General features: G+C 42.3%; 1 protein-coding gene across 5 annotated transcripts in view; it reads left to right on the top strand.

Moving 5' to 3' along the window:
- Positions 1–26,843, top strand: part of Pcnx1 (pecanex 1) — a 150,455-nt gene that overhangs the window by 21,393 nt on the left and 102,219 nt on the right. For all 5 annotated transcript variants that reach the window (XM_048449083.3, XM_048449082.3, XM_048449079.3 and 2 more), the window contains exons 2-3: positions 11,893–12,101; positions 25,101–25,206. In XM_048449083.3, the coding sequence (XP_048305040.3) occupies positions 11,893–12,101; positions 25,101–25,206 (315 nt within the window). The remainder of the gene's footprint in view (positions 1–11,892; positions 12,102–25,100; positions 25,207–26,843) is intronic.

Raw genomic sequence — 26,843 nt, 5'->3', positions numbered from 1 at the left:
TTTTTTATTTTTTAACTTTATAAATCTCTTATACCTTATTTTTTAGGGAGCTAAGACTTGGTCTTCTTGTTTTTATCTTTTTATGTTTTCTTTTATTGTATTGTCTCTAGCCCTTGGCTTGTGTCTGTTTAAAAATGGTTAAGTCGTGACATAGGGCTTTCGGGCCTTAGTGACTCTGTGAAGCCAGTTATACTCAAGAATACCAAGGCAGTGTTTTCTAGCATGTGTTGATAATTTTTTCCATCGAAGGGGAAGACACCAAAACAGACGTGCCCATGATTACAGCTTCTTGTAGGTGTGCTGTGTACTTCTGTCAGAAAACATTTTAGAATTATCCTGAGAAAATTGCTTAAAATCCTCCACTCAGAGAATAACTAAGGTAGGCTCTTCCGAGCTGTGTTGTCACCTGGTAGTGTCACAGTGCCTTGACCGCAGGGGCTTGCATACGTCACGGGAGAGCAGTACCTGACAGCTGCCTCGTTTTGCAGCTGGATGAGGCTGGTGTTATGGTAGTTCAGGGTTTTCGCTTGGCAGATGAGGGATATGAGGGAGAAGTGCTGGCAGCTTTGCTTCAGGTCTCGATTAGTGAGAAAAGAAAATAAACCAGGCTACCTGGGGTTCACCATGTCTGTGTAGTTCAGGTTGGCTTTGAACTCTTGGCGGTTGGTATTCCTGCTACAGCCTCCCAGATGTCACCATGCCTGCTTAGTTTTTAACCTTATTTCAGGATTGAAAAGAATCAATCCTTTTTGTGACATGACGCTTGTATAAAATTCAAATTCCCTTGGCCTTAGAGCTTCATGGTAACACATTACACTCGTTTGTGCATAGCTGCCTGCGGGCATTCTTGTTTTCTCTCAGCAGAGTGGGGGCTGCAGCCGGTCATCTGCACACTGGGAAGCACTTATTGGTGTTACAATAACATACATAACATACATACAAAACATACATAACATTTGCTGATGAGCTCAAGTCACAGTCAGATAGGAGGAATAAGTGGGGATCCATAGAGGAATGAGTCTCTGTGTGCCGAGACTGCCCGTGGTTAACTGTGTTGAACATGTTATGGAAATTACCTAGAGGGGAGGATGTTGAAAGCTTTCATCACAAAGAAGTGAGAAGTGTTTGAGATGGTGAATAGCCGTTTCTTGAGCTGATGAGTAAATAGTATGTAGATGTGTCTAACATTACACTGTGACCCACAAAGACAGACAGACATTACCTGTCAGTTAGATGTTTTAAAATGCTTTAAAAATGTTTTTTGTAAAGAATGCTTTACTCCCAACTCTAGAGCCAAATTATTAATTTCCTTGTCTGGGATCAAGTAGCTGACTTCCATGTACCTCAGCTTTTCTGTCTGTAAAATAGGAGATCAATAGAGCCAACCTCATGAAGTGAGGCCAAGTTAAATGAGTTGCTTCTACATAAAGCACTTAGAAAATGCTAAAAAACAAAAAAAGAAAAAGAAAAGAAAAAAGAAGTGCACATCACACTCAACAGCTCAGACCTTAGTTATCACTCCAACATAATTGCCGAAGAGGTGTTGGAGTCACTTCAGTGAGTGGAGCGTGCCTGAAGTGCCCTGAGGAGGCACCCCTGCTACAGTGCAAGCCAAGACAGGGACAGTCCTGAGTACGAAACAAAGCATGGGCGTTAAGCGTGCCGAGGGAGTGGCTGTCGTCCAAACTGATTGTTGCCAGGCAGAGTGCTGGTTTGATGGAGGATCGCTCGCTTGATATTTGAAGCTGGAGTGCGAGGTTGTCTCATGACTACTAATTCTGTCTACTCTTGAGAGCATCTGTGATCCCAGTGGCTTTTTCAAGAGTCCTGTCAAAATGTCTGAAAGTGTGCATAGCTTCAGCCTTCTACTCCTGGATGAAGTCTCACCGTGTCTTATGTTAAAAATAAGCTTCCAGAGTCAAGGAGAACTGAACTGGGTTGGGAGTGCCTCTGTCTCGCTGCTTGGTCCTAGGCATTTCTTTTCTCCTTTCCTCACTGGAGAGAAGACAAAATAGTCATCTGTCTGCTTCCCCTCCCCCTGTCTGTCTGACTCTTTCTCTCTGGTGTCTGTATGTGTAAAGGCCAGAGGTTGATGTCACGTGGCTTCCTCAGTGCCTCTCCACCTTAAATACCCAGGCAGGGACTCTCACTTGGACCCAGAGCCTTCCTCCCCACCCCTTCCTTTTCTAAATTGTAAAATGGACCATACTTCTTTATATGCAGTACAATTTAGTACATAAAGAAAAATACTCTATCATACTAATGATCAATATCCTCTGGTTTCCACTTGGTGTGTCATTGAAATCTTGTCAAATCATTTATCTATTAAAACAAATCAATAAAAAAAAAGACCTCTACATGAATCAGACTAACAGTTCTCTCTCTACACAGTGAGTTTTCCTCTTCAGTGGTCAAATCAGCATCTATTGATGATGGAATGAGATGCAGGCCCAACGATGATGCTTATTTATAAGAAGACAAGTTTTCTCTTGAGTATGAAATTAACTTTGCATGGCACAGACCTGATATAACTGTTAGCTACCGTGTGCTCAAAAATACCCCAGAGGTCACATTCTTTTCTGTACAACTTAGCCTCACAACTGAATGAACATGGTCCCTCAGGCCTAGAGCCTGAGGAGATACAGGGTGCTCCTCCCCCTGAAGGGTCCTTTGGCTTCATAATGGTGTTTTGGTGGTGGGTGGCAGACTCTTGTTTGTGATTGTCACAGTTCCAAAAGTCTTGGCTGAACCCAAGTGCAACATCATATCTAAAAAGATGTTCTTGGATCCAGAGGCAGAATTCTGTACTTTGTATGTGGTACCCATTGGCTCTTCTGGGAGACACATCATATCTAAAAAGAGGTTCTCAGGGTATGAAGGGTTCTGTACTTTGTATGTAGTACCCATTGACTCTTGTGGGAGACACAACTTCCTTCCTGTCTGTCATGTGTATCCTCATTTATGTAGCAACCAAACCAGTTATTACTAGATTTTTCCTGTTCTGCCCAAAATAACGTAGGAATTCTTAAAGTATATTATTGTATGATGCACTGTGTTCCACTCATCTCCATCCATAGGCCTAGGACAGTCACACTATGTGCTGGGCCACTTGATCAGTCTCTTCTGTCACAACCAGAAAACCAGTGTGGGTGAAAACCCTTAGAACTTGCAGTGGCTTCATTTGTGCCCTTTCTGGATCAGGGTGATGAAAGTATAGTTAAATTGGCATTGACGGAACATCACCCTTGACTTAAATCACCCCTCCCCAGTCCTCTAAATGGATGTCAGGGAAGTGAGAGTATCCAGGTTGACTGTGGTAGGCCTTCTGGGTTTGGGGCACTTTGGAGAGAGCTGTGAAGGACAGCGGTCGGTCCCCCAGGTAAAGGTCTTGCCAAGCTTCCACATGATTTGTTCTCCAGCCTGCCTTTTTTTTTTTTTTTTTTTTTCATGAAGTAATTTCATTCTAGCCAGAAAAGCTTCCGGAATGCAATTGTTAATGCTACTGATGTCCAGGAAACAGGCTGCCTGGACTTGCAGGGGCTCCTGAGGTGCTGCCTGGATGACCCTGGGTGGGTGGGTGCGAGGATGGCAGTGGACTGGCCTCAGCGAGACTCGGACCCTCCACATGTTCCACCCTGTTGCCTGAATAGTCTTCAGGCTCTTGTAGCAGCCAAGTTTTGGAGACTTTAGCTCCTTCCACCCATTCCCCTCACCTCCACCCAACATTTTTTTTTAATAAAAAAATAACAAAGTACCATTTTGTTTCTTTTTATCTTCTAGAAGAATTCTTTGAGTGAATAGTGCCATAATTTCACTTCTGTTTCAATTCCATATGTCAACGACTGTCTGCAAATGATAGCTGGGAAGCTGCGGGAATCACTTTACCTTTCAGATGAAGCACTGCTGTGCGTAGGTGCGTTTGCCTGGGAAGGCACCATCATTTTAAATGCACCCTCACTGTATACTCTGTTCACCAGTTAGTCCTATGTTTGTCTTGGTTTTAGCTCCACCGTGGCAAGAATACCACACTGTTGAGGCACCTTCTGTTTTATCTAATGGGCCTGCCCTGTCTAGTTTTATGTCCCCTTGACACTGCTAGAGTCATCTGAAAGGAAGGAGCCTCAACTGAGAAAATACTGCCATAGGATCCAGCTCTAGGACATTTTCTTAGTGATTGAAGGGGGAGGGCCCAGCCCATTGTGGGTGGTGCCATCCTTGGACTGGTGGTCCTGGGTTCTATAAGAAAGCAGGCTGATCAAGCCAGTAAGCATCAGCTTCTGCCTCTGGGATCCTGTCCTGTTTGAGTTCCTGTCCTGACTTCCTTTGGTGGTGAACAGCTGAATAAACCCTTTCCTCCCCACGTTTCTTTGATCATGGTGTTTCTTGACAGCAGTAGAAACCCTGACTGAGAGCCCAAAGCTCCAGAGTAATGGCAGTGATGACTCAGATACACTGAAGGGATGGTGTAAGATACTTCCTCAACGTGAAAAGCTCAAGTTCTTGAAATGTACACGCTGTCGTTGAGTCAACAGATGACCGTTAACCTCATACTGTGTCTAATTTATTAATGAAACCTCATGGATGTGTAGGAAAACACATATGGACACACGTGCATAGGATTTGGGTTTGGTGCTGTCTACATAGACATTCACTGGGGGCCTTGGGATGTGTCTCCTTCATGGCAAAGGAGAGATGGCATTCAGTGATATCAAATATTGCACAGCGCATTTCCAGTATTTCTCCATCTTCCAAAATCAAAGCTATGTGTATTAAATAATACCCTTTCCTCTACCACTTCCTGCCAGCCTCGGATAACTGCTAGTCTGCTTCTTGTTTTGTGGATTTGGTATGTGTGTGTGAATTCATCAGAAATACTGTCTTTTTTTTTTTTAAATGGACTTTGGTATTTTGCCTGCATGTACATTTGTTTGAGGGTGCTGGATCCCCAGGAACTGGAGTTGTATATAGTTGTGAGCTGCTTGTGGGTACTTGGAATTGAACCTGGGTCCTCTGGAAAAGCAGCCAGTGCTCTTAACTGCTAAGCCATCTCCCCAGTCCACTGAAAGAAAGACTGTCATTTTGATACTATCTTATCTCACTTAGCAGAATGTCCTCAAGGCTTCTGAGTATTGTGGCATATGACAGGATTTCTTTGCTTTTTGCTGCAGAGTACCCTGTGTGACTATACAAGTTATTGTTCATCCACCAATAGACATTTGGGTTGTTTGTGCCTAACTATCAATGATGCTGTAAGTACATATGTGTGAAAAGGCTCTTTGAGATCCTCTTCCAGTTCTTTTGAATGTGTGAGTAGGAGTAGGCTTGCTAGATGATATGTAGTTCCCTTTTTGACCTCTTAGAAACCACTCATTTTGTGTAGGCATGCGTGTGCATGATGCTTGTGTGTGGGTGCACGTGTGGGAGTCGGGACAGTATTGTGGAATTGGTTCCTTCTTTCATGGGTTCTGGAGATTGAACTCAAGTCACTAGGCTTGTGTGGCAAGCACCTTCACCTGCTGAGCCATCTTGTCCCGTTTTTAACTCTGAGGAATTGTTACACCATTTTCAGAGGCTGAACTGTTTGTTCTTCCCATCAACAGTGTACAGGGAAGGGTTCTCCCACTTTGTCCACTATCTGTACCATGTAGTCCTCTCTGCCCTCTTTGGGTCAGATGGCTTTGAATTGTGGTTTTAATATTTCTGTCCCTCAAAATTTTTTTTCAAGACAGGGTTTCTCTGTATAACAACCCTGGCTGTCCTGGAATTCACTGTGTAGACCAGTCTGGTCTTGAACTCACAAAGGTTTGCCTGCCTCTGCCTTCTTAGTGCTTAGTCACCATGGCAGGCCTGTCCCTCCAATTTATTTTCTTTTTTTTTTGAGGGGGGGCTTTGAGACAGGGTTTCTCTGGGTGGCTTTGGTGCTTGTCCTGGAGAGAATAAAGATTTTTTTTTAATATGTCATAGATATGAAGGAAAGTCAGATACTGCCAGGTATGTAGCTTGATTTGTTGTTAATCAGCCATCATTGACATGGAAGTAGATGCTTATGTTAAAGGTGAAAGTTAATATAGTCTTCTAGGAAAACCTTTTTATTACTATTTACACCTTAGGTTTGGGGAGGGGGTGTTAGAGAGATAGCTCTTGCTGAAGACCTGTGTTTGGTTCTGAGCATCCACTTGGTACTGCACAGCCATCTGTACCAGATCCAGGGCATCTGACACCTTCTGGTCTCTGTGGGCACCAGACACAAGTGGTGCACTGTTGTGGAATATTATTTTAAGATGTGTTACATTTGTTTATGCTCTGGACCATTTGTTTAGTGATGCAAAGAAATGTGGTGCATTTTTTTCTGTTGTATTTGTTTAACTCTATAAAGCTGTGTTACTCTGTCTAAAATACCTGATTGGTCTAATAAAGAGCTGAATGACCAGTTAACAAGGCAGGGGAAGGATAGGCAGGACTGGCAAGCAGAGAGAATAAATAGGAGAAAAAGAAGGATTGAGGAACAAGAGAACAAAGAGAGGAGGCACTGGGGGCCAGCCACCAGCCAGCCCCAGACTAAGAGTGAAAGGAAGATTACAGAATTAAGAAAAGGAAAAAGCCCAGAGGCAGAGGATAGATGGGATAATTTAAGTGAAGAAAAGCTGGCTAGAAACAAACCAAGCTAAGTCTGGGCATTTATAAGTAAGAACAGTCTCTATGTGTGTTTACTGGAGCTGGGTGGTGGTCCCCCCAAAAGAGCCAAAGAACAAAGAGTAAAATCAACCAACAGAAGTGCACATACATACACATAAATCAGAATAGAGTTTCTTTTTTCCCAATTATACGAGAAATATACACTCTTTGAGAGTATATAGCTGGCACTTCGTGTTGTATTTGTGTGCACTGCAGGTCTTATTTTTCACTTCCATAGATTCCATTGATAAATAGCATACAGTTTTTATGCGGCAAGATTGCTCAGTGGGTAAAGGCACTTGCTGCTAATTCTGGCTACCTGAGTTCAGCTTCAAGTTGTCCTCTGACCTGTACATGCACACTCTGGCATACAAGCCCACAGATACACGTGCCTGTGCACACATACAAATAAATAAATGTAAGAAGAGTCTCCAATTCTCCAATTCTGGGGGTTGGTTTTCAGTTGAGATTTCTTATTATAAAAGTCATCCAGTACTGTCTGTATTAAAATTTCAGTTTTATGATTTTAAGAGGAGTCAATGGCTCTAGGTTTAAACTGACAATTTATATTTTTATTTTTTAGCAAGCTACAGAGTTTTGGTGCCGGGAATCAAACCAGGGTTTCCTGGAAGAGCAGCTGGAATTCTTTTTTCTTAAGAGTGGAGAAGGGATTGGGCAGTGTATGGAATTTAGTTATTTTAAGTCTCACCAATTTATATTGACCGTACATCACTAGTGCACACAGTGTGATCAGTTTACACTAACATCTTAAATGTCTGGTACCAGGGTGTCTACTGATCCATCTCTCTCTAAACTCTCATGCAGTTTTTATTGGTTGGCTGTGGTACCTTTGCAAGGCCTCCTCCTCCTCTCTATCCTCTTGCCTTTATTATTTTTTCCTGTTTATCACTGCTATGAAGGAGGGCCTCATATGTCTTGTCTCTCCTGTGTGTGTACACACAGATCTTTCCTAATATATGTCTTGTCTCTACTCTGCATGTGTACACACAGATCTTTTCCTTATATGTCTTGTCTCTTCTCTGTATGTGTACACACATATCTTTCCTTATATGTCTTGTCTCGACTCTGCTTGTGTACACACAGATCTTTTCTAATATATATCTCGTCTCTACTCTGTATGTATACACAGATCTTTATTTCTCAGGTTTTCTAAATACCTCATTAGTCTGTGATACCTAAATTTAGTAAACAGCACCTTAAATAGTGAGGAAGTTATGATTATAGAAGCCCCAAGGAAGCATAAAAGACGTCTTATGTTAAAGATGGATAGTTAAAAAAGAAAGCTTGCTTAAAAATTCTTTTGAAGTCTTGATGTCAGTTGTAAGTGATGTGCCTGTCATTCTGAGCCTTAGCCTCACACTACTGGATTGTGCCTGGACTGGCTGGAATACCTGGGTGTCACTGCACACTAGACAAATCTCAGGGACCACACAACCACCTGATTATCATACTGGAGAAGTAAAACCCACTGGCTTGCCTGCCTTAACTTAGTCCCTTGCAAGTTCATACCATCTGAAACAGTGCTCTTAAGAGCCACTGTCTGAGGTGTGTGAGGAGCTGCTTGGACCCTCATGGTGCCGTGAGCTTTTATCTGTGTGTTGAGAGCTGTGACCTTTATGGTTATTTAATGAGGACCTTGATTGTCCACCAGTAGATGCCAGCTGCTCTGCCTCTTTTTCATCTCTGCTGTCCACTGCTTGTGGTTTGTCTTTGGCCTTAACTTAAGGTAACACTCATAATAAAATTATATAACTTGAAGATAAAAAGTGTCTTTTTGGAAAAGCTGTACCTTTGTGAAGTATTATTTGTAGAACAGAACTGTTTATGAAGTCAGTAGTTACTTTCCAGAAAGATTAAAACTAGAGATTTTAATGTAGAACTTGCTATGTCAAACAATGCATACACATTATACTTTATATATATATAATGTTTATATATTATATAATGGTTATACTTTAACCATTAGATTAAGCTATTATCTTGCCCATTACTTTCTCTCCCAAAGTGCCTGGTTTCCCTGGACTTTATACTAGTTGCAAATTAGAATTCTGAGTGTTTCTGAACACGCTTTCCTTGAAAACATAGTATGTATATTCTAATATAATACAGCAGTCAAGCAGGGAGCTGAGGGGGTAGCTCAGTCCATAGAGTGCTTGCTCTGCAAGCTTGAAGACTTGCATTTGGAGCCCCAGTGCTCAAGCTGGGGAGCACTGGGGCTGACCAGTGGAGGACCTCCACCAGTGGAGGACCACCACAGAGAAATGAACCCCTGGAGCCCTTTGGCCAGTCCATCTATCAGTGAACTCCAGGTTCAGTGAGAGACCCTGTCTTGAAAAATAAAGTGGAATGTGACTAAGAAAGAGTGCACCAGCACACACACACACACACCTCACAAATACAGTATCTTTTGCCCTTTGAGTGTGTGTAATCCATAAAGTAGAAAAAGTTTCAGCTAACTACCTTGCAGTGATTTTGTGTATGTTTGGTTTAGGTGTTTGCCCTAGAAAATAGAATCACACTTGTAGGCAAGGTTGATGAACCCTAAGACTGTATGCTAGTGTGGCCAGCTGCCCAGGAGGGAGCCGGGTTTCCCAGGCTGTGCAGCAGGTTTACTACAGTGCTCAGCAGCACACTGTGTTTGCACTTTGACTCACTGCAGGAGAAGTGCCGCTTCCATGGTGTCTGCTTCTGTCTCTGGAAGGTTTGGAACTGACTGTGGGTGGGACGCAGGCACTGAACCACAGAATGGAAGGGTAGGTGAGCACTTCTGTAATCTGAGTGTTTCTCATGTGACACTGTTGCCAGTGTGTAAGGTTCTCTTTAAATTTCTTAAGACAAAATTCATTTTCAATCTTTCTGTGATTAGTATCTTTCCAAAAAGTGATTTTCTGGTTGTCTTTAAACCCTCACATTTCAATGGGATTATTTAAAGGCCATTTGCACTGTTCTTAGTGGTATTTGGGGTAGGAGGACTGACATTTATTTAGATGAGCTTTGAACTTTGACAATTCAAAATTAAGTACTCTTTCATTTGTTTGTTAACATTTCCATTGAATTTGTTTGACACAGATGTTGGTTATTTCCCTGCTGTCCAGTTAATACAGTCAGCCATTTTATCCTTAATATAGACTGTGGTTGGTTAGGATGGAACTGACCTATTTTATTGACTATGAAGATGGAATTGGTATGTGATCTATGACATTGGAATGGGCATATGACTTCCCTTAATGTTAAGATGTTAAGATAGGTAATCTTGGCTAAATCTTTTATATTCAGCATACCTCAATATCCTATCAGGAAATGGAGACATTAAACTAACAGGCCTTCAGGAATTCTATTTTTGTGTGGAAATTTCAGAAGGAAACAAGCACCACCCAGAACTTTGCAAATTTCCAAATGGGTGACTGGTCTCTGTGTCTGTGTTTCTCCCCCTCTCTGTCCCTCCCTATCTCTCTCTCTGTGTTTATATCAGTTTCTATTTTTCTCTCTCTGCTTATCTCTCCTCTCCATCCCTCGTGTGTGTCTGTGTTTGAGGGTGGCCTTTTCTGTTCAGAAGATTATTTGGGGCATTTGTTTTTTAGTGAATATTAGGTTTGTTAAAGATACAAATCAACTAAGAGTCTTAAAATGTCCTTTTCTCTTACATTTTAACCTTTACTTTCCAGAGGCTTACTTTTTGTGTCTTGTTGTACCTTAAGATCTCTTTAATTTAAATTGCACTTATAAATTGAACATCTTAAAGTACTTACATGATAAACTTATGAAATGATCTACATCTGATATTTATTAATTTAAGAAAATAGGTGTTTAAACAAAATCACAAGGCTAAACCAGTTATTTAGAAACATTTTGAATTAGATTCATCGATTTAACTTTTCAATTATAGTAATATGTGGTTTTTTAAAAAAGATTTATTATTTTATGTGTGAGTGCTCTATCTGCATGCATACCTTTATGCCAGACAACATGTGGTTGTTGGGAATTGAACTCAGGACCTCTGGAAGAGCAGCCAGTGCTCTTAACCTCTGAGCCATTTCTCCAGTCCTATGTAGAATTTCTTAATCCAAGTATTTCAGAAGCCAAATGTACAACTGTTATTCCCATCCCAACACAAAAACTGTAGTGAGGCTGTGGCCTTTGTCACCTTTCCTAATTCTCAGACCACTTGAACAGAACCTACCCCACATATTTCTGTTGTGAAGCTTTGGCTTTCAAGGAAGGCTTTTTCAATTTCACCATTTCAGTTTGGGGCTTCTAAGCTTGTTTGGGGTTCTGCATGGCAGTGGCTGAGGCTGAATTTGATGATAACACATAAGGTCATACTGCACAAATCCAGGATGCTTGATAAGTTCAGCTTGATAAGTTTATGCTCTTTGACAGTGGTGACTGAAGCTATGCCTTCCAGGTGAGCCTGGCCCCAAGCCTGCAGCCTGATTTTCGGGTTTCAGGTTATTTTATTCTTATATAGAATGGGTCTGTAAGTCTTTAGAATAGGTGACTTGACTTATTTCAATTAACCCTTGATTGCCTTATTATTTTCTAAGTTCTTCTGTTCTTTTTAAAATAAAATTAATCTATTTTATGTGTATTAGTGTTTTGCCTGTATGTGCACGCCTGGTGTTCATGGCGGCCAGAGTCATCAGATGGCCTGGGGCTAGAGTTATGGATGGCTGTGAGCCCCCATGTGGGTCTGGGAGCGTCTGCAGGAGCAACAGGTTCTTGTAATTGCCCTAGCCATCTCTCACAGAGACATCAACAGGGACTGCTCACATGCACAGGGTTATGCAATATTTTAGCTGTTCAGTTTGGATTATAAGCGCCGCTTCCCCAATCCCCCGCCCCCAGACTGCGTTAGCACTCTGCAGTAGCAATGTAGTGTGGGCCACACAGGTAATTTTAATTTCGTAGTAGATATAGTATTAAAACAAATGAAATTATTTTCAATAATTTTTAACCAAGTATAACTAAACTTTTCCCACCCGCAATCAGTTTAAGAATTGACATATCATACCTTTTTCATACTTAGTCTTAACTAAGCCACATTTCAAGTGTCTGTGTTGGGTAGTAGAGTCCTTTACCTTTGCAACCTAGTATTATAATTGTTTTGTGTATGACTTCATTATTTTAGGTACAGATTTCTAGAATGAGTAAAATATAAAGTATTCTAAAACACATATATTTCCTTTCTCTTTAAAGGCCCTTCCTTCTTCCATGATTATAGTAGCAGTTTATTGTCCTGTGGTAGCTGCTGTTTTCATTGTTCTGAAGATGGTCAACTATCGACTACACAGAGCACTTGATGCTGGAGAAGTTGTAGATAGGCGTACAAATGAGTTCCCAGACCAACGAGCCAAAGCTGAACAAGGCAACTGTTCAACAAGGAGGAAAGACAGCAATGGTCCAAGGTAAGAGAGGAGTATGCCTGCGCCTGCACCACTTCTAGATGGAAGTGGTGGTGTGTGTCCTGTGTCAGTGTGTCTGCCTTGTAGATGGGATGGTGTGTGTCCTGTGTCAGTGTGTCTGCCTTGTAGATGGGGTGGTGTGTGTCCTGTGTCAGTGTGTCTGCCTTGTAGATGGGGTGGTGTGTGTCCTGTGTCAGTGTGTCTGCCTTGTAGATGGGGTGGTGTGTGTCCTGTGTCAGTGTGTCTGCCTTGTAGATGGGATGGTGTGTGTCCTGTGTCAGTGTGTCTGCCTTGTAGATGGGGTGGTGTGTGTCCTGTGTCAGTGTGTCTGCCTTGTAGATGGGGTGGTGTGTGTCCTGTGTCAGTGTGTCTGCCTTGTAGCTGGGGTGGTGTGTGTCCTGTGTCAGTGTGTCTGCCTTGTAGCTGGGGTGGTGTGTGTCCTGTGTCAGTGTGTCTGCCTTGTAGATGGGGTGGTGTGTGTCCTGTGTCAGTGTGTCTGCCTTGTAGATGGGGTGGTGTGTGTCCTGTGTCAGTGTGTCTGCCTTGTAGCTGGGGTGGTGTGTGTCCTGTGTCAGTGTGTCTGCCTTGTAGATGGGGTGGTGTGTGTCCTGTGTCAGTGTGTCTGCCTTGTAGATGGGGTGGTGTGTGTCCTGTGTCAGTGTGTCTGCCTTGTAGCTGGGGTGGTGTGTGTCCTGTGTCAGTGTGTCTGCCTTGTAGATGGGGTGGTGCGTGTCCTGTGTCAGTGTGTCTGCCTTGTAGATGGGGTGGTGTGTGTCCTGTGTCAGTGTGTCTGCCTTGTAGATGGGGTAGTGTGTGTCCTGTGTCAGTGTGTCTGCCTTGTAGATGGGGTGGTGTGTGTCCTGTGTCAGTGTGTCTGCCTTGTAGATGGGGTGGTGTGTGTCCTGTGTCAGTGTGTCTGCCTTGTAGATGGAAGTGGTGGTGTGTGTCCTGTGTCAGTGTGTCTGCCTTGTAGATGGGGTGCTGTGTGTCCTGTGTCAGTGTGTCTGCCTTGTAGATGGGGTGGTGTGTGTCCTGTGTCAGTGTGTCTGCCTTGTAGATGGGGTGCTGTGTGTCCTGTGTCAGTGTGTCTGCCTTGTAGATGGGGTGGTGTGTGTCCTGTGTCAGTGTGTCTGCCTTGTAGATGGGGTGGTGTGTGTCCTGTGTCAGTGTGTCTGCCTTGTAGCTGGGGTGGTGTGTGTCCTGTGTCAGTGTGTCTGCCTTGTAGATGGAAGTGGTGGTGTGTGTCCTGTGTCAGTGTGTCTGCCTTGTAGATGGGGTGCTGTGTGTCCTGTGTCAGTGTGTCTGCCTTGTAGATGGGGTGGTGTGTGTCCTGTGTCAGTGTGTCTGCCTTGTAGCTGGGGTGGTGTGTGTCCTGTGTCAGTGTGTCTGCCTTGTAGATGGGGTGGTGTGTGTCCTGTGTCAGTGTGTCTGCCTTGTAGATGGGGTGGTGTGTGTCCTGTGTCAGTGTGTCTGCCTTGTAGCTGGGGTGGTGTGTGTCCTGTGTCAGTGTGTCTGCCTTGTAGATGGAAGTGGTGGTGTGTGTCCTGTGTCAGTGTGTCTGCCTTGTAGATGGGGTGCTGTGTGTCCTGTGTCAGTGTGTCTGCCTTGTAGCTGGGGTGGTGTGTGTCCTGTGTCAGTGTGTCTGCCTTGTAGATGGGGTGGTGTGTGTCCTGTGTCAGTGTGTCTGCCTTGTAGATGGGATGGTGTGTGTCCTGTGTCAGTGTGTCTGCCTTGTAGATGGGGTGGTGTGTGTCCTGTGTCAGTGTGTCTGCCTTGTAGATGGGGTGGTGTGTGTCCTGTGTCAGTGTGTCTGCCTTGTAGCTGGGGTGGTGTGTGTCCTGTGTCAGTGTGTCTGCCTTGTAGATGGGGTGGTGTGTGTCCTGTGTCAGTGTGTCTGCCTTGTAGATGGGGTGGTGTGTGTCCTGTGTCAGTGTGTCTGCCTTGTAGCTGGGGTGGTGTGTGTCCTGTGTCAGTGTGTCTGCCTTGTAGATGGGGTGGTGTGTGTCCTGTGTCAGTGTGTCTGCCTTGTAGCTGGGGTGCTGTGTGTCCTGTGTCAGTGTGTCTGCCTTGTAGATGGGGTGGTGTGTGTCCTGTGTCAGTGTGTCTGCCTTGTAGCTGGGGTGGTGTGTGTCCTGTGTCAGTGTGTCTGCCTTGTAGCTGGGGTGGTGTGTGTCCTGTGTCAGTGTGTCTGCCTTGTAGATGGGGTGCTGTGTGTCCTGTGTCAGTGTGTCTGCCTTGTAGCTGGGGTGGTGTGTGTCCTGTGTCAGTGTGTCTGCCTTGTAGCTGGGGTGGTGTGTGTCCTGTGTCAGTGTGTCTGCCTTGTAGATGGGGTGGTGTGTGTCCTGTGTCAGTGTGTCTGCCTTGTAGATGGGGTGCTGTGTTACCTGTGTCAGTGTGTCTGCCTTGTAGATGGGGTGGTGTGTGTCCTGTGTCAGTGTGTCTGCCTTGTAGCTGGGGTGGTGTGTGTCCTGTGTCAGTGTGTCTGCCTTGTAGATGGGGTGGTGTGTGTCCTGTGTCAGTGTGTCTGCCTTGTAGATGGAAGTGGTGGTGTGTGTCCTGTGTCAGTGTGTCTGCCTTGTAGATGGGGTGGTGTGTGTCCTGTGTCAGTGTGTCTGCCTTGTAGATGGGGTGGTGTGTGCACAGCTGCATGTTTGCCCTCTGGTCCCTGTTATCGTAAGGTTTTAAGCAGCGTTAGTCTACCACTGTAGATAGTGACAAACACAAGTTATAGTCTTAGAACAGAAGAATGTAACTAGCATGTTTGGAGGATCAGCTGTACTCATGACCTCATCACTGAGCAGCTTACAACAGTAATGCTTCTGCATAACGGTTACACCAAAGACCAAGACACAGGAAATACAACTGAAGGAAAGTTACGCATTGTTTATAAATCTCAGCATCAAAACAATTTACACATACAGAAGCCAGACAAGCCAGCACATAACTATAATCCTAGCAGGTTGAGACAGGAGGATCCTGTGTTCCAGGCCTCCCTACTCTTATTCTGTCCCAGGAAAAAGAAAGAAAAAAATGCCCATAATTAAAATGTATATATAGCTTAAGAAAATTTTATATTGTATTTGATATCTAGCCACGCAGCATAATATGAGTGATTTCAGGTTGTAATGTAAGGACAGTACGGTAGCAGAGGTCGCATCTCCATCCGGGCACCCATCTCTGTATGCTTCCCGCTTATGGAAAGGCTTAGTTCCTACCTTTTTCCTCAACCATTATGCAGCCACCTCATCTGTTTACTGAGCAAGCATTTTACTCTTGTAAAAATTTTGCTCATTTTGGTGATCACAGACTGCCATTATTTTCCTTAGCTTCTTAAAGTTGGGGACCTTGATTTCTTTCCTATAGACTATTCTCAGCTCTTAGGTCAGTGTTTGGCACTGATAGTTACTCACTGATTGCAAATATTTGAAGTAGGAAAAGTGTTTTTTCTAAGTTATTTCTAATGACATAAACTGCCTTGTACAGATGTTTTGTAATTTAACTTCTGTTTTTTTAGATAAATTATTATTATTTTGCTTATTGTATGTCTGTCTGTGCACATGTACATGCCTGGTGTCTTTGGAGGCCAGAAAGAACTGGAGTCAGAAACTGTTGTCAGCTGCCATGTGGTGCTGGGAACCAAGTCCAACTCCTCTGCAAGAGCAGCCTGTGCCCTTGCCTGCGGAGCCATCACTCCAGCCCCTCTTTGTAGCTATTTTAATATTTCAAATTTAAATTTTATTGTGAAAAAGATCACAGTGACACTCATTTTAAATTATTGTATTTTAATCTTAATTTAATAGAAGTATAATTATTGAAAAGGCTACATGTTTCTAAGTTTTCAAATGTCACTAAGTTCCAAAGCTTTGTTTTGTTTTTTGTCATTTTAACCACTATGACCAATAGTTTTTGGCCTCATTTATTTTCTTTTAATAACACTGAGTATTTAGTATTCTGACAAAAAATGTCATTATTGAAGTTTTAGATTACTAGTGGGTTAGAATTATTTTCATGTGTTACTTCTATTTGTATTAATCTGCTGTCTATTTGCTATTTGTAGTACTGCTTTTATGACCCAGTGTTGGGATTTATTAACGATATTTTAAAATAGACTTTAAGCATGGGGAATGCAGAAAACAAAAACAAAAACCAGGCACATGGGAAGGAAGGAAGGAAGATATACCCTAGAGCATGAGTGTGGGCTTCTCTGAGAGAGAGTTGCTGTCAGTGATATGGCCATTAATTTGATGAAGATGCATATTTATGGTGTTAGTCCTTTGTGGTCTGTGTCAGATAGTTCCCGCAGCTTTAGCATTTGCCTGTTTGTTTGCCACAGTTTATATTGTGTGTCAACTCATTGTTTATTAGTTTTTCCTTTACTACCACGTTCTATAAGAGTGGCTCACCAGTTATATACATATTTACTCTGATTTCTTTCTTATTTATATTTTTTTATTTTGCTCTTAAATTGTATTCAGTTAGAAAACATCCTAATGTAATTTAGATTTGTTTGTCCCATCCATTAAATAATAAATTCATTAAATAAAAATACTTTCTTTCCCAGCAGTTTGAAATGCCCTTTTCTTTGCTGGTGTTTTCATCTCACATAGTGGCCCCACAGCCTGTCTACCTGTGAGCCCAGAAGCTCACGTCCTCTGTCCTCAGAGTGGTGTAGCACTCGTCCTTCTGTGTATAGTGTAGATCCATAGGTGACTTAAAACCTAATGCAGTGTGTGTGAGCTGTGCAGGGAATTGCAGTGTTTAGGACCAATAAGAAGAACATCATACATGTTTAGTGTAGATGTTAATTTTTTTCTTTTTCTGAATACTTTTGATCCACACACAGCTGTCTAAATCCCTGGGTTCACAGCTTGCAGATGTGGAGGCCAAGTTTATCTGTGCCAGTTTCTGTGCTCTGTTTTCTGCCTCGGTTCTTCTCTCTCTCCTCTCTCTCTCTCTCTCTCTCTCTCTCTCTCTCTCTCTCTCTCTCTCTCTCTCTGTGTATATATAAAAATTGTAGTTCTATAACAGGTTTACTTTTTAGTAATATGAGTCATCCTCAGTGGTTTCCACCCCTCAGTATTACTTGGCCATTCTCATGTGCTTATTTAACTTTTCTGGTGAGATGTGTACTTGCTTATTCTCCCCAAAATTTTCCATTGGAATTTTGATGATTGTATTAAATTTGAAGAAACTAAGTCTTTCAAATAGGAAATTTTCAAGAATGTAGTAGAGATTTTATTTATTTTTATTTATTATATAAAATTGTATAAACTTAAAAAAGAGTTCTGCATATTTCTTCAGTTTATTACTTCCATATAAAAGGAAGATGAGCGTGAGGGCCATTAGCTCAACACATGAAGTATGCATTCTGAAAACTTAGAACATTTAAAGCCACACTCCCCACAGGTAAGCAGCAGAACGCAGACTGCACTAATCTGGGGTTTGCATTATTTCTAATTGTGTGGTCTTGGCAAAGTTACATGAGCTTGTCAGGTGATGAGGCCAATGGAAGTCTCATTCCATAAGCTCATTATAAAGAATCAGCGAGTTAGTCTGTGTGCAGCACCAGGAACTGCCCTGGCACAGGGAACTACTCTGTGATTGCTCTGGTTGTCTCTGCTTATGTGTAGTATGTGTTAGTGCTTCTGTTGAGTTTCCTTTTTTCTCCTTCCTTCCTTTCTTCCTTCCTTCCTTCCTTCCTTCCTTCCTTCCTTCCTTCCTTCCTTCCCTCCCTCCCTCCCTCCCTCCCTCCCTCCCTCCCTCCCTCCCTCCTTCCTTCCTTCCTTCCTTCCTTCTTTCTTTTTCAAGGCAGCTTTAGTTGTCCTGATCTTGTAGCCCAGGCTGGCCTTGAACTCACAGAGATCTACCTGCCTCTGTTTTCCGAGTGCTGGGATTAAAGGAATGCGCCACCACCTCCCAGCTTTGTGTTTACATTTTCTTTTATTTTAAAGAACTTATTGTGAAAATGTGTATGTCAAAGAGTGTACCAAATATAAGGATAATTCAGAGACATAATTTAATATTCAGGTCAATATGTAATCCTTCACCACACAGCTTAGGACAGCATTATACAGCTGTGGAGAAGCTCATGCATCGTTTCCCATTTCATTCATGCATTCAGTACTAAACATTTTCTGGACTTCTGTATGAAAATTTCTGTACTTTTTGGTTTCATGTCATGATTCTTAACGGATGTTCCTAAATGTATTTATTATTGATTTTGTGTACTTTGGGCTATGCCGTATTTCTCTGTGAGGGGCACGTTTTACACAGGAAGTTTACTTATGTTAATGTTTGTAACTTTTATTTACTTACATTCACCAGCAAGTAATCTATACTCTAGGGAGAGATTATAGCCTAGTCATTCCGCTAGTGACCATTCAGATCATTTCCAACTTTCTGCTCTGATAACATTATTGAATATTTTTTACACTTATGCAAGCTGATTCTTAGGGCATCTCTGAGTTCATCTTGTTAGGTAATTCTGAGCTGTTTGCCAAAATGATTTCTGTCGATTAGTTTTCAAAGTCCTTATTGTTCCCTATCCACATGAGCATTTGGTAATGGTGAAAATTTAACTTTTAGCCAGACACAGTGGCTCACACCTGCACTCCCAGCCCCTGGGAGGTTGGAGCAGCATTACTGTGACTCTGAGATCAACATAGCTGCAGACCTTATCTCAAAAACCTTATCTCAAAAGACAAGCAGCGCTTTGCCAGCCAGCAGTCCAACTGTTCTTCACTGTCACTCCAGTTGGGCCCTGATTGCTGCTGAGGGTGAACATCACCTTGGTGCAGTTAGCTTTCTCTTCTTTCCTTTGCCCATTTGTGACGTGGGAAGCTGTCTTTCTTGTTGACTAGTACAAATCATTCATTTATTTATGCCATTGTTTTATTATTTATGTATGTTAAGGCATCTCTGAATTTGCATTTTTCTTTCCTTAAGTTTTCTTATGGTTGTTAATACTTTCGTTGTTGGCTTGAGATTGGCTCTCAAGTCGTACAGGCCAGCCTTGAACTGAGATAGCTGAAGATGGCCTTGAACTCTTGATTCTTTTGCCTCCAACTCAAGGTGTTGGCTTATAGACTAGTACTGTGACGCTTGACTCAGTTACCATATTTCTTAAAGTTGATGTGTCTTTTGGATGTCGTTGGTTGGGAATTGAATCTAGGACCTGGGAAATGCCAGGCAGATTCTCTACCAGCTGAACTGTATCTCTAATCCTTTCTTGGATTTAATAAAACAAAACTTAGCCTTTTTAGTAAGTGACATTTTTCTGTCTTCCAAAAGTATTCCCTGTACAGTCATCTGATATTCTTCTATGTTTTTTAAAAACTTTGTTATTTTATTTTTGCATTTGAATTTTATATGAAATTACTTTAGTCAATAGTGTCATGTAAGGGGTCAGACTTAATTTTGTTCCAGTGTTGTTTAACTGACTCTTGGGTGGCAGCCCCCGCGTTCTCTCTGTTAGAAATGAATTCCGCACACAGTGGCGTGTTCCTGGCTGTCCTTTCTGCTGTGCTGCTCCAGTTGACTGTGCCTCAGTCTCCTCATTACAGAAACTCTGTGCCTGGCTCTTGGTAGCCTCGTTCCCACTCAGGAGTACTGTAGTCATCTTGATTGGGCTTTGATCTTTGCTACAGACAAAGATCTTTGGCCTATTTATTGGAATTGCTTTGAAAATATCGATTCTGTTTTTGAGTGTATTTATCTGTTGTATTAAACTTTTTCCCCATTTATTTTATTGTTCAAAATTCCATTTATCGTTTCTCCATTAAAAATTAATTTATTTTTGTTTTCTACCTGAAAAATTTTAAAATTTTGCTGTCTTTTTCTCTCTCAAATGTAGCAGTTTGTAAATTTCTAGTTGTATCTAGAAATCTTATTAAACTTGCCTGTCAGTGATCTTCGTGTCATTTCTTGATTTCCTGTGTGATGATATTTTATTTTTATCTTTGTGATTAGAGCAGCAGTGAGCATGGCTGAGCAAGGATCTGTGAAGTACACTGACGAGTCCTTTGGGCGTAGCCAAGGAACTGTGTAGTTGGGCCATAGGGTAGATTTAGTTTTTTGAGGATTCTCCATCTTTTTAAAACTCGCCTGTTGAGATTTCTGCTGTAGGCTTTTGTTTGTACATCTCCTCTTCACTCTCCCACTTGTCTCATTCTGTTCTGAGGGACGGAAACAATCAGGACTGCATAGAGTTCCTGTGTAGGCCACCGTGCTTGGTTCCTTAGGGCAGTAGTTTATTGCATGAGTAAGTAATTCTTGGAGCTATGTGGATTTTGAGTACCCCCTCTTCTGTGATACAGTAGTTCAAAAACCCTTAAATCTTTACCTTAAAGAGTTAGACTCTTTAATGCCTGTATTGTATATTTAAAGTATGAGTAGAAATTAATCATTGAATTTAAAGATTTGGATGCTAGTGTTCTCGAGACTTGCATTTTCTGTTTCTTGTGGCACTATATATATATATATATTCTATAAACCAAACCTCCATTTAATCTTTTTGAGAAAGGGTTTCTCTGTAGCTTTGGAGCCTGTCCTGGAACTAGCTCTTGTAGACCAGGCTGGCCTCAAACTCACAGAGATCCGCCTGCCTCTGCCTCCCGAGTGCTGGGATTAAAGGCGTGCGCTACCAACATCCAGCCATTTAACCTTTATAAAACTGGATTTTAGGCTAAGATTTCTGAGAGAGATATACTCTGCTTAGAGACTTTTTAAAAAAATCTACTTCTATTTTTATAAGCGTTGTTATAATGTAGATTACAATTGTAAAGTTAGCTTTGTAGGGTGTTACAGTGTTTCCGACCAAAGCCTGAGCATCAGCAGTTGATATGATAGTAATGATCCAAAACCTAGTTTGTGATGGCTCCCCTGTAATTCATGGTAGACTTCTGCTTCTCTGCCTTTCCTTGTACCTGGTTTGTGTTTTGTTTTGTAAACAGATGGGGAAATTAAGGCATAAAGGTAGAGATTCCCTGAACTTGACTCATTGCTTGCTGTAGTGAACCCTTTTGCCTCTGTAAGAATTGTACACTGCTGAACTCGACAGGTGTGTGTTGAGCACGCCTTGCTACACCTGGCCAGTCTCACTCCTAAGGAACCTGTACCTCACGGACCTGTGTGTCAGACTGTATTCAAGCCACAACTCAGGCTTGTGGAGAAGAGAGAATGATGGTTATTTCATTAGAAGATGTTTAAAATAAAGGGGGCATTCTTTCCTTGCCTTTTAGCTTTGCCCTTTTTGTTTCTTGAACGCTTCCTTTCTCACTCTCACGTTGACTAGGGACCAGTGTTTGCTCTGGGTCATTGCTTCTCATCTGGGAGTAAAGCTGGCCCTGGGTGTCTGGCAATTCTAGGAGACTTTCCAGTTTTCACAGCAGGGTATGCTGCTGGCATCAGTTGTGGGAGGGTGAGGACCAGAGCGGCTGCCAGCCATTGTGCACAGCCAGTCCCTCACAGCCATGACTTAGAGCCCCAGTGTCAACAGGGATGGCTTGAGGAAACCTGCCCTAGGTAATCGTAAATAGTTGGCAGTTGGGGGACAGAAGAACCTTAGTGTCTGTTGTTGAAGGGCAGGCCAGTTTATTAGAAAGAGTGTGCGTGGCTTTATGTTTTATAGACCTGGTATTCAAACATACATGCACCAAATGTATGGCAAATAAAGAGCAGATTTGTCCACACACTGTAACTTCCTACGTCAGCAGTTCAGCTTGTTCAATCTGAGATCTTCTGCTAGAGTTTACCTCTGTAATATTTTATGTAATTTTTTCATATGTAAAACAAGGATACAGACATTTACAAATTTTAGGGAGGATTTCATCAGGAAATAAAAAACAAAACAATTACTGCTAAAGCTGGGATAAACTCATTTACATTATGACCGCTTGAATTTTTTTTTAAGTCAGAAATGGTATATGAAAGTTATTAAGATAGTTTTGCCTCTAGCTGAATAAGCACATATCTGTCCGTACAGTAGAATGTTGTTTGGCCACAAGTATAAATGAAGTGTTGCATGTTACAATGTTAGGTCAAGAGGAGGAAGCCATTATGTGCTCCATACTTCCTACTTCTGTTGATATGAAATGCCCAGGTGGGCACATCTGCAGATCAAAAAGTAGGTCAGTGTTTGCCTAGTGCAGAGAATAGAAAAGACAGAGAGAAGCAACAGGTAAAAGTGTTTGCTCTTGAGGTGATGAATGATGATGGTTTCATAACTTTATGAATATCTAGAAATACTGAGTTATAAAGTTTAAGTGGATGGGTTCCATGGTATATGATAAAGGTAATATATGTACACATACATGTATAGACATACAAAACAAGAGGAGAGCTTCCATCCTTCCTCTGGTATTGAGTGTTTATTTTCTTAGTCTTCATTTTGCCCTGCATCTTTTGGTTGCTGTGGGTCTGACTGAGAGAGTGCATTTTAGTGACATTACTGGGCGTTTCTCATCACAGACTTCGTGTGATGAGAGTCGCTACATTATGTACTCTTAAGTTCTTGGTATAGACTTTAGAGCTGGTATGAGTTAATACAGACCAGCTAACAACCTGGAATACATATATTCTCTCTCCTCACACAGGTATTAGTGTACTGAATTAGCCATGAACTTGGTATCTAGTTTCTAGGATGCTGTATTTATGTAGATTTATAACAGATTAGAAAGTTCTTAGTGGCCTAAACTCCTTAAGCAAACCAGGACTCTACCTTTAGTAATAGAAGGAATATAAAGCCAACTGCTGCTCTAGTAATACTTGTAAAGATGTGCTGCCAAGTGAGCTCCCTTTTGATGGCAGAGAAGCCATCTAGACACTTAAGGGCTTTTTTGTCTCACAATACTAGAGAATCTGCCTGTGGGGGTGTCTTCTGGTGTGTCACCTCATGACGCTGCTCCCCATTTTGGTATTCAGATTCTGATCTTTCAGGCTGTTGCTGCTGCTGCTGCTGCTGCTGCTGCTGCTGCTGATTTTTAACTTGAGAGAGAGGACCTCACCATGGAGCTCCAGCTGGCCTGGAATTTGATATGTGAACCATGCTGGTCTTGGACTCAGATAGGCCTGCTGCTGCTCCCTGAGTGCTGGGAATAAAGGTGACCACCACCATTCTGGCCTCAGTGTCTGCAGTAGCTCCAGGCTTTAAAGTTATAGCTTCAAGACTACCAGATATGTGGACCAGAAAGATGGCTCAGCAGCTAAGAAGACTGACTGCTTTTCCAGAAGACCTGAGTCTGATTCCTAGCACCCAAGTGGCAGCTCACCATTACCTGTAACTCCAGTTCCAAGTGATACAGTGCCCTTCTCCCGTCTCTAGACACCAGGTGCACACGTGGTATACAGACATTCACACAGGTACATTCACACACATAAAATTAAGACTAAAATAAAAATAGGCAGGTACAGAGAAATGTATTTCAACCATGGGACATTCTAGGTCTGACCCATACTAGTTTGAACGGGACTAATGTGCCTTCTCTAGAACTAGTTCGGTGGCCACAACTGGGCTGTTTCGATCGACTTTGGTGGGCGGAGCTCATGTGTTGGAGTCAATATAATGTAAACCTTGTGAGAGTTTGGGGTGAGGAAATTAGAGCGCTAGAAAAACCTTTTGATCACCAAAATTTTTTGGCTACCCAGGGAGTTGGATTAGATACTGGCTGGCAAGGTTTTAAACTTGAACAAGTAACCAGCTTCGAATAAAAACAGGTTGCTTTAAGAGTTCTTGAGGAAACATAGACCACGTTAAGATTTTGTTAATTTTTTTCTTAACATTTATTTATTTATGATGTACACAGTGTTCAGCCTCCATATATGTCTGCAGGCCAGAAGAGGGCACATGATCTCATTACAGGTGGTTGTGAGCCACCATGTGGTTGCTGGGATTGAACTGAGGACCTCTGGAAAAGCAGTCAGTGCTCTTAACCTCTGAGCCATCTCTCCAGCCCAGATTTTGTTAATTTTTTCATCTAATTTTTGCTATTATTTCTAATTAGTATATATGGGTATCATCAACTCTTTGAGTCTAATACCTTACCCTTTGATTTTCTAAGACCTGCTGTTGACCACTTTTTATCATTGGAATTCTATCTCAGCAAACAAATCTTTGTTTTTTTATTTTAGGTGTTTTTTTTTTTTTTTTAGACTGTATTGTCTCTCTGTCCTGAAACTATCCTGAAACTCACTCTGTAGACCAGGCTGGCCTCTAATTCACAGACGTCTACCTGCCGCTGTCTCCAAAGTGCTGGATCAAAGGTGTGCACCACTATACAGGGCAACAAACATAAATTTGAACTCACAGGCTTCTAGTTCTTTACAGCAATTAGATCCCAGGTACGTTCACTTTACTTACAAAACACTACTGAGCAGTTCACCCAGGATGAGTCTTTCCCTGGCGTGTCTGTCTTTGTGTTACACAGTTAGTCAGATGTGTCTCTCTGAGACATCAGCTCACGTGTTACTGCTTTCATTTGGCCTCTTTGGCTTGCTCTTAGGAAACAAAAGGCAGTAACTTCTTTGCAAGAGTGGTTTTATGGCATGTGTCATCAATTATTTACTTTCTATAATTAAGGCCAGTTTCTTCTCATCGAGCTTTATGTGGACAGCTTGAGATAGGAATTTTGAGTTCCTCCAAACAGTGTTGTTGTTATTAGATAGTTCCAACTTTCAGATTACAAACTAGACCTCATTCTTTGTTTATTTTACTCTTTGAGGAAAAAAACAAAACAAACCAAGAAAAAACAGGACCCCTGTCAGGCCCAGTGGAGCATGCCTTAATAGCACTTAGGAGGCATGAGAAGGCAGATCTCTGTGAGTTTGAGGCCAGCCTGGTTTACAGAATAGGTTTTAGGACAGACAGAACTAGTAGAGACCCTGCTGCAAAAAACAACAACAAGAGAATAAGAAACAGAACCTCTTGGTTTTACAGAAAACAAGATGGAACCCCAAACAAAGGAGGTCATCGTAGTTGATGACAGTTGCTCTCTTTCTCTTGCACAGCGATCCCGGTGGAGGGATTGAGATGTCAGAATTCATTCGAGAGGCCACACCTCCGGTTGGTTGCAGTTCAAGAAATTCTTATGCTGGTCTGGACCCAAGCAACCAGGTAGGAATGTGTTGCTATTGTGCCTGGTTCCCTTCTCCTGGTGGTGGGGGTTCCCATTTATCTCCTACTTGGAAACATCAGTTCATGGCTCACTCTCTGAGGATCATTTTTGATTGATGTTTACTATTTGTTTTTACCATCTTTATTTGTTTTTATTTTTTAATTTAGTTTTTAATTTGATTTGTATGGGTGTTTTGCACCATGAATGTACCTGTCGAGACATAAGGAACACATCGGGTCCCTTGATGGTTGTGTGCCACAGTGTGGTGCTGGGTATCAAACTCAGGTCTCATGGAAGAGCAGAGGACCTTCCTGAGCCGTCCCTCTGGTCCCTAATTGGTATTTTTTTTTGTCATTGTTGTTTTGTTTGTTTTTGAGATGTAGGATTTCTCCGTAGCTTTGGAGCCTGTCCTAGAACTCCCTCTGTAGACCAGACTGGCCTCAAACTCACAGAAATCTGCCTGCCTCTGCCTCCCAAGTGCTGGAATTAAAGGCGTGCGCCACCACTGCCAGGCAACTAATTGTTATTCTTTACTAATTTTTTTCACAGCACTAATACACGTTTGCTGAACATGTACCACATACTCTGCTGTATTTACTTTTTTTGAAGCAGCTGTAAATGCCATAGGACTCTAGCTCACCTGCTCCATCTTCCCTACCTTTCCTTGTCCATATTGGAAACAGAGATGTCTGCATGGCTAAAAAATAAAAATGACATACCCCAAATCTCAGTCTTGTAAATGCTAATGGGAAAGTGAGAAGTAGAATATAAGTCTGCTTCTGACAGTTGTAATGTATTTCTGTTGTGTAATTTCTATTCTTGGAAGGGAACTCTGAAAGTGTTTCCGTAGACAAGGGGTAGCCTGTTGCATGTCTGCCCCCAGCTCCGCTCGTCTGCTCTCACTTGTCCTGAGCGGGTGCTGCTCCAGGCCAGGCCTTTCCACTTGCTCCACTTGTGAACGGGGAGCTTTTCACAGAAGAACTTGACCTTATTGTGGAGTTTTGGGGTCACTGTGTCAGTTCTTCCATCATGACAGGGAGGCAGCTGATTTCCATCAAGGGCTAGCAGAGAACTCACTTCCTAATCGCACTCCAGCGCCCTTGTCACGTTCATAGCTCGTGCTTGAAATGTTCTTTCCCTCCTGTCCCAGAGAGACACTCGGTCTCCTGTCCTAGAGACTCTCTGGAAACCACCCCCAAATCCTCAGTGTTTTCAGACTGTGGTGTTGGCCCTTTTTGCACACGACACTTATTTATTACACTTAGTTCCCCGTGTGTGACTTGCGGCGAGTTAGAAGCCTGCAGAGTAGACTTTCTTCTTACTGCTCTGTAGTGCTGCCCTGTGCTCAGCCCACTCTCAGTTCGTGGTTGCTAATTACCTTCCTGTGCGTAGACAATCAAGTTCTACAGCTAGAATTGAGCTCAGCCTCTCACTTAGTGGTAGCCAGCCTGGTTCTCTGGATGCTTGCTCATAGTATTCACCTATTGATAGCCGAACTCTAAAAGCAGCATCGTGAGAATATCACAGACTGAACCAGAATCTTGAACAGGGTCTAGTTTCCTAATACATGTACATAGTTTTGCTCCAAGTTTAAGTGAGTTCTTAGTAACGGTTTTCATTGTGAACCCGTTGCTCA

This window comes from Myodes glareolus, chromosome 11 (genome assembly GCF_982192425.1).
Source record: "Myodes glareolus chromosome 11, mMyoGla1.1, whole genome shotgun sequence".
Lineage (NCBI taxonomy): Eukaryota > Metazoa > Chordata > Mammalia > Rodentia > Cricetidae > Myodes > Myodes glareolus.
This window is presented reverse-complemented; position numbering and strand designations above follow the sequence as displayed.